The sequence below is a fragment of the Vicia villosa genome, unplaced genomic scaffold (genome assembly GCF_029867415.1).
Source record: "Vicia villosa cultivar HV-30 ecotype Madison, WI unplaced genomic scaffold, Vvil1.0 ctg.000048F_1_1, whole genome shotgun sequence".
Lineage (NCBI taxonomy): Eukaryota > Viridiplantae > Streptophyta > Magnoliopsida > Fabales > Fabaceae > Vicia > Vicia villosa.
Window position 1 is genome coordinate 469,168 of NW_026704980.1, and position 8,107 is coordinate 477,274.

The window sequence follows — 8,107 nt, forward strand, 5'->3', positions numbered from 1 at the left end:
TAATTTATTATTTTTTCACATAACATTAATATTAATTTGAATATACTAATAGTTAATTAGGATAATTTGATAAATCATTGTTCTCTCTTTCATTTATTTATTATTGTTGTGAGGGATGGAGTGTGACATTCATGATAGTAATACTTTAATTTTAAACATGCATATTAAAGGGCACAGCTACTCTTGTCCCTACTTCACAAAAAACTCTTAATTGCATGCAAACAAAAGAAATAAATAAAGACAAATTACATTTTCCCAAGAAAACAAGTCTAGATTTAGAAGTTCATACCAAACATCAGTCTAAAAATCTCACTCATATGGAAACTCCTTTGGTAATCAAAAGCTTTATTACAGAAAATGATTATTTGGCAGTGAAAAGCTTCAAGGATTTGAGACATGTTTTGTTGAGTGAAACATTGAAGATATGGAAGATAGCAATTCCAGTGGCTTTGTCTTTACTTTTTCAGTTTCTCAATAACTCTTCAACTTCAATCTATGCTGGTCATCTTGGAGATATTCAACTCTCTTCTTTCTCCATTTATCAAACTGTCATCTTTTCTATCTATTTCTCTTTGCTGGTTAGTTACTCACTCACTCTCATTCATCCAAACTTCTTATCTTTTCTTTTGACTTTTCTTTTACATTATTACATAAATATAAGTCTTAATATTCGCATGTTAACTTCCACGTTCATTTTGATATCTTAATTTTACAAAATATTATATTGATTTTGGTGTCTTAACTTTAAAAAGATATTATATTGGTCTCTGAACTTTTCAAAATTTACCATTGCTAAATTAGTTGTTAATTAAATAAAAAAATTACTAACATAATATATTAGAGACCAATATAATACTTTTTAAGTTAATTGACTAAATTGAGCTCGAGGTTAACATACCGCATTAAAAATATACTAGACCTAAATATAAATAAATACTAGTGACTGAGATTGAATTCTAAATCAACAATTTATTCATTTAGCTCAACTAGCATATACCGAATGATTTTTGAAAACTAGATAAAGTTGTGAAATCTACTAATGTAAAACTGCAGCTTGGCATGTCAAATGCAATAACAACACTATGTGGTCAAGCTTATGGTGCTGGACAGTTTGAAAATGCTGGTATTTACCTTCAAAGGTCATGGATTGTACTCATAACCACCTGCATACTTTTGTTACCAGTTCATATATTTGCAACTCCAATGTTAAAACTTCTTGGCCAAGAAAAAGAAATTGCTGATCTAGCTGGAAAATATTCAATTCTAGTGATTCCATATATGTTTTCCTATGCTATCAATATACCCATCACGAAGTATCTTCAAGCACAAAGGAAAGTTAATGTTATTATGTACATAGCAGTTGTTACATTGCTCATACAAAATGGTTTACTTTACATCTTCACCCATGTATTTGATTGGGGGATAATTGGCTTAGCCATGGCAAGTAATACCTCAGGATGGGTATTTTCTGTTGCATTGGTAATTTATATCATTGGTTGGTGTAAAGAAGGATGGAATGGATTATCTTGGATGGCTTTTAAGGATTTATGGGAATTTACTAAACTAAGTGTTGGTTCATCTGTAATGGTCTGTTTAGAACAATGGTATTCTGCTTGCATTATGCTTCTTGCTGGTCATCTTGATAACCCTGTCATTGATGTTGCTTCCTATTCAATTTGGTAAGATTAAGATCATACATAAATTTTGGTTTAAATAATAGTTTTTGTCCATACACATATATCACCTTTTTCTTATATAATCAATTGTTGCTTGGTTTCCAGTTCATATTCTTACTTTTGTATTTGCAGCCTTAATATTCAGGGTTGGCACATCATGTTGCTTCTTGGAATAAGTATAGCAGTAAGGTGAGTGACTATAAACTAAACACATATTGCAATAGAATTTGTTATGAAATCTACTAAAAGTTAGGGTAGTTTTTGAGGACGAGCAAAACGGATTTCTGTACAGGGTCTAAAACGTATTACGGTTAAACTGTAGTTAATTAGGGCCTCAAAAAATATTGTCACGGTCAAATCGTGGTTAGATAAAACTAGTATTTATTTTGTCATGATTAAATTGCAGCTAAGCTAATCTAGACAGAGTTTCCATGAACTTGAGACGGCTATGCTGAAATTGTTGATTATATAGAGTACTTTTTTTCCATGTTTATTTTCAATGCTCACACTAATTATTGATTGATTATAATGCCTTGCAAGTGTTCGTGTGTCTAATACACTTGGCATGTCGCATCCAAGAGCAGCCAAATACTCTTTCTTGGTGACTATGTTTGAGTCTCTTCTTCTTGGAATCATTTTCATGACTGTGATTTTCTTAAGTAAAGACAAATTTGCATCGATCTTTACCAAGAGTGAGGTTATGATACATGCTGCTAGTAAATTAGCATACTTTCTTGGTATAAGCATGATTATCAACACTGTTTCGCAAATTATATCAGGTGATTGATTAATCATTTTCTTTTATGAATAGAAAAAAGTTACATTTTTATAGCTTCTAATAATTTTGAGGAGATTTTATATAGGTGTTGTAATTGGATGTGGATGGCAAATTATGGTTGGTTACATAAACTTGGCATGTTATTACATTGTTGGACTCCCTATTGGAATTTTTCTTGGTTTCCACCAGCATTTAGGGGTTAAGGTATAACACTATTCTTGTTCTAGAATCAATAAAGCTTTACTTTGCTTGGAAAAGCATTATGGTTTTGAAACTACCAAACACGAACACCAGAAATACGATACTGACATGTCAACATTGACATGTGTTCGTATTAGTTTTGGACACCGACATTGACATGAAAACATTTTTTTTCAATGGTTTTGGTGTTATTAGAAGTGCAACTTATGTATTATATAATTTGTATGAATCTGTGTATAGGGTCTATGGGGAGGCACAATGTGTGGCATGATTCTTCAGATTTTAGTCCTTTTAGTCATTATTTACAGGACCAATTGGACCAAGGAGGTAATTATGTTTCCTTTTAGTATATTAAAATCATAATTACAGATTTGCTTAGTTGAAGTATTTTTGTTAAGAGTTTATAATGTAATTTATGGAATATGATTGTAGGTAGAGCAAACTGCTAATCGGATGCGAATCTGGAGCTCTAACCAAGAACAATCTTCCGAAGGAACTGATTGAAATTAAATGTTGTTTGAACAGTTTCCTTAAAGTCAGAGTTTTAAATGTTGATATAATATTCATATTTGTTCAAGTGAGATAAGTGTCATGCACAACTTTATTTTTATTATTATTGGGCATATTAGTAATTTTTGTCATATTATTTCTAGATCAGTTGTCATAGATTTCAAGTCATGATTTCTTGTTGCTTCTTTAAAAGGAACATTATGTCATGATAGTTTTTTTACCTGGTTCTCTATCTCCAAGTCATGGTAATTGACATGGGACATGGTTTACAAACAAGAAGGCTCAGAGAATTGATGGAAGTTTTATAGGTAATTCAGGTATAAGAGCTTTCACAAGTCTTTAGAAGATATCATACGGTCCTACACATTCTTCCACAAAAGAAAGTTGAAAAAGAGTTGAGTTCTGGTTCCAAAAATGTTACATTTCCATTTAAAGTAGATTGCTCTCATTAACATAAAACATATAATTATTAAACTAGTTTACTCTAAGCACTTGCATTGGCAATTATAAAAGACATAATTTATGGTTAAGCAAACAAACTCTAATAAATATCACAGATAATGAGAATCACAGATACAGCATTGAGCGAGTATTCTTTAAAACAAAATTGAAATCCTAAATTGACAAAGTTGACAAAATTAAATGTTCTCAAAAGTAGGAGGCTAGACTATTCAGCATCTTTCTTCTTCTTGGGCATTCTGTATCCACCAACAACACAAGCATGGTCCCTCTCAAATGGTTCAAGAGTCACTTGCTCAGATGGCTTAAATTGATCTGCCTTCAACTTGTTCACTTCACTGCTGAACACTGCCTCTGCAGGAACTGTAGAATCAATGCAATTGGCCTGCAATACAACAACAAAATTCAGTGACCTTGATTTTTGAGGTACATTGAAACGAAAAGCCAATTGAGAGTAGTGATAATATGCAATGACACGTGAAACGGGAAGAAAAAAGGATATATTGGCAAAAACTAAGCAGGCACTAAGATAAAAGTCATAACAAATTAAATTTGGTTTCTGAACTAACCTTGATGGATATAACAAAATGGCCTCCAGCTTTAAGATAGTATGAAGCATTCAGACCTAAAATTCTTGCCTGCAATGGTAATCAAATTAAGTACAAACAAAACAAAACATTTGGACTGCGTGGAGTTTCAACCCACTGGCCAATTAATATTATTTCAGTCTTATTCAGAACTTCGCAAAAATGAAATTCATTTATAGAATAGAATTAATAGAAACAAAGAAACATGAAAAGTAACAAACGAAAAATCTAAGGAAACCAACCCCTGGAGCAACAAATACAAATTTCTGTCCTTGAAAATAGAGAGTTTTAACAAAATAGCATGTTCTTGTATGCATAATAAAAATAGAATATCAAAGGATAAAACAATAAAGGAAAAAACAGCTTGCTTTGTACATCAGAATCTCGGGTCTACATCATCCAAGAAGTCTTGAAGGGGAATCCGAGTAACTCATCATATGCACTGATATAGTAACCAAAACATTTTAAACCATGAATTGAAGATTAAAAAACAAAATAGAACTTAAAATACAAAAATTGAGAAGCTAAGCAACACTTCAAAAGGTTAAATGAATAAAAAGTAAATTTTAAAAATATGAAAAATTTTAAAATCAAAAAAATTGCATAAATATTATTAAAATGCCAGCTCATGCCAAAGCTACAAATACATACACATGAATCCAATGGAAATAACTGATCAATAGCAGTTCATGAAATAATAAATGTAAAAAAATACAATATAAAAACTGTTAATCAACTTGTCAATAAGTGACAGACAAATATAAGTAAAATTAGTGGATTGATAACAGATTGATGTTATGAAACAGTTTCACAACACATATTCTTGTTTCATTCTTTAAAAATAAATTAGGCACAATATAAACCACACAACAAAAAGTTTTCTTGTCCCATCAGTTAAAAATAAATTAGCCACAATGTAAACCACACCTGATCAGGCTGAGCAACATCAGAAAATATGACATCAACCATGCCAACTAACATTCTGTACTTGGCTGGGTGTCTAGCATCTTCAATAATGGGAATAACATTAGTACGCTTTTTGGCCATGTTAACCAAATCACGCCCACTTCGGTGGGAGAACTCTACTGCATACACAACTCCAGTCTACATAAACATAACAGATAATTCTTATTGGTCCTTAAACATAAGATGTAAAAAATACACAATTTAATTTATACTTACTGGACCAACAATATCAGACACATGAGAGACAGTTGTTCCAGAAGCAGCTCCTAGGTAAAGGACTTTAGCACCGGGTTTCTAAATAAAAAAAACAAAACATAGTCATTAGTACTTGATTGATTATGTCATGTAAAAGAGATAATGTTTGAGAAAATTAAGCCTCTTACAATCCAAATATTGTCTACACCACCAAGGACAGCAGCTGCCAACTTGGAACGGAAAGGGTTCCAAATTCTATACTCAACTTTAGTTCCATCCTCATTCTGCAGATTTTACATATCAACAATTAGCTATGACACAACAAACTAATAAAAGTATTCCACAGTAAAAAAACACAGAAACTTAATTTCCAAATTTAACACTTACAGAAATATTTTGCACATTTTGAAAAGACATTGATGCTTTAAAATCAAGTAAAAGAGAGAACATTATTGTTTATCAAGTGTTTATCAAAATAAGTTATTAAGAATAAGCCAGCATAAGCTAGTTATATAACAAAATAAATTTAAATTATTTTTATATATGTTATAAGCTGTTTACCTAAGTTATCTTGGAGAACTAACTTATAAAAATACAGTAAAAAAAAGTTCATAAAAATGTCATTAGCTGAAAAAGGTCTCCCAAACAATCATAAATGAATGGTTGATTGCAAGTAATAGCATGTAATGAACCGGAACAACAAAAACACACAAGTAAAATCAACTCAATCAGTTAAAAAGTACTGATTTAATTCAAACCATAAACTGTTACCGATGAGAAAGAAATTACCTGCACAGAAACTCTCTTCTCATTGTAAACAGCCTCCCCAGGAACAAGATTCCTTGTAACAAGGGCATCTTCTTTACCCTTAGCAATGAAAATACCATCATGTCTATGAGGCTCAACAACAACCTTGCTTCCTCCTTTCATTCCACCTCCTCGGCCACCATCACGACCACCCCTTCCACGTCCTCGTCCTCTACCACCACCACGCGGCTTAAAATCACTTCCTCTTCCTCCACTAAAACCTCTACCACCACCACCTCTACCTCCTCTGTCACCTCCTCTACCTCCTCTGAAACCTCCTCCGGAACCACCACGACCTACAAATAAAACACAATTAACAACATATAATCAAATAAATCACTACATGGTTCTACAAACTGAAATCATCAAAGAAACATTTGTTCAAACACTACACATGCATAAAAATTCAGCAAATAATTATCATAGAATGAAACAGAAAAGGGTTAGTGGTGTTTTCTGATACCTCTGGGAACAACCATCTTCGATGCAGTGAGATGGGTCTTAGCGGCGAGAAAGGGTTTATGATAGTGAAGAGTGTGAAGAAGGGTTTATGGAAACGAAAGGGATTTATAGCTTGAATTAGGGTTTTGGTTTTGGATATTTTATGCCTCTGGAGCGAATCAGAGGAGTGATGGATGGATAATGGGTTGACCCGGAAGCCCAATTGAGAAGCCCAATACCTTTTTTTCTATATTGTTGAAAGTTATTTTAGGTTTTGTTTTTTTCTTTATAAAAGAGAGAATTATAGTAAAATCCTTCTAAGGTCTCTTTAAATAACACAAATGTCTATTTAGTTTCTAAATACACGCTGACTTTGTATTTTAGACTTAGATTGAATATTTTAAAACCAACGAAATGAAATGGAATGGAAATGGAATATATTAGAGGTACTATTTAATTTTATGAATATTTTAGGATGAACTAGAATAATGAAATGAAATAGAATCACATCATTTTATTTTGCTTCATCTCTAATTTTATATAATTTAAATTATAGAATTTTATTTTATTTTATTTCATACAACTACAACTCAATTATATATATTTCATTCATCCAACATATAACCTTAAGTAATGTCGATTTATAAGAGTTTATGGTCTAAAAGGCTCTTTGGTGCTAGCTCAAGTGTGAAGATTAGAAACAATCAAATCAAATTACTTTGTTCTTTACAAGCCCTCGTACTTGATGGGTTTTGTACGGTTATAATTATATTGGGCCTTAAGAAGGAATAGCCCATGTAAGGGAGGCAAAACACACTGACAAGGGTGAGTTTCCCAACGAAGCCAAAGCCACATGAAATGGGCCATGAGATCGTATGGATCTTAGTAGTCGCACATCTGTTTGTTTTAGCCCACCTAAACTCACTCTCATTACCCATTTGCTAGTGAACACGAGAGATGGTGTGTCTCACCATAACGGACTAAGAGAAAGGGTCAAAGAAGATAATTGACATCTCCCCGATTTGAGGAAGAATAACTCTCTTACTCTTCATGTTTCTAAGAGAGGGGCAGAGGATCACCACTCTCTAGCCAGACTCAATGACCCTTTATAAATACCTCCATTTTAGGGCTAAGGGGAAGAATTAATTTTCACCCAAAAACCACATATACATATAAACATTATCAACAACTATGAACATCACATACAACCCTCCAAGTACATAGCTACATTTATTGTACTTTTTAGCAAGTACAATTGGCGCCCACCGTAGGGCCCTGGTAAAACTGACATAGGTCACATTTTTATCTAACGAACAACTTATTGTCCACCCTCTTCAATAACTTTCAATTATGGTGAACAAACAAGCAACAACTTCAAATGGTAGCAGCTCTGGTGGGGACCAAGATGCTATAGTGGATATTTGTGTCGCTGTGGACGATTCGTGTCGCCATAATCAGACTTTAGAGGAAAAATATCCTTAACCTCT

General features: G+C 32.7%; 2 protein-coding genes and 1 non-coding gene across 3 annotated transcripts; 1 reads left to right on the forward strand and 2 right to left on the reverse strand.

Annotated features, from left to right (window-relative positions):
- Positions 1 to 239: 239 nt before the first annotated feature.
- On the forward strand, positions 240 to 3,232 carry LOC131623026 (protein DETOXIFICATION 35-like). Its single transcript, XM_058894026.1, has 7 exons — positions 240 to 578; positions 1,054 to 1,679; positions 1,809 to 1,865; positions 2,217 to 2,455; positions 2,540 to 2,658; positions 2,896 to 2,982; positions 3,088 to 3,232. The coding sequence occupies exons 1-7, from the start codon at positions 318 to 320 to the stop codon at positions 3,157 to 3,159; spliced, it is 1,461 nt and encodes a 486-aa protein (XP_058750009.1). The 5' UTR covers positions 240 to 317; the 3' UTR covers positions 3,160 to 3,232.
- A 452-nt stretch (positions 3,233 to 3,684) lies between these two features.
- Positions 3,685 to 6,792, reverse strand: LOC131623027 (rRNA 2'-O-methyltransferase fibrillarin 2-like). Its single transcript, XM_058894027.1, has 7 exons — positions 6,643 to 6,792; positions 6,162 to 6,475; positions 5,561 to 5,656; positions 5,394 to 5,471; positions 5,139 to 5,315; positions 4,194 to 4,262; positions 3,685 to 4,009 (listed from the first exon to the last, which is right to left on the reverse strand). Exons 1-7 carry the CDS (start codon positions 6,656 to 6,658, stop codon positions 3,833 to 3,835), a joined length of 927 nt encoding a protein of 308 aa, XP_058750010.1. The 5' UTR covers positions 6,659 to 6,792; the 3' UTR covers positions 3,685 to 3,832.
- On the reverse strand, positions 4,584 to 4,654 carry LOC131623096 (small nucleolar RNA snoR60). The gene has a single exon (XR_009290129.1). It is a non-coding gene; the product is annotated as a small nucleolar RNA snoR60 (small nucleolar RNA).
- Positions 6,793 to 8,107: the final 1,315 nt, after the last annotated feature.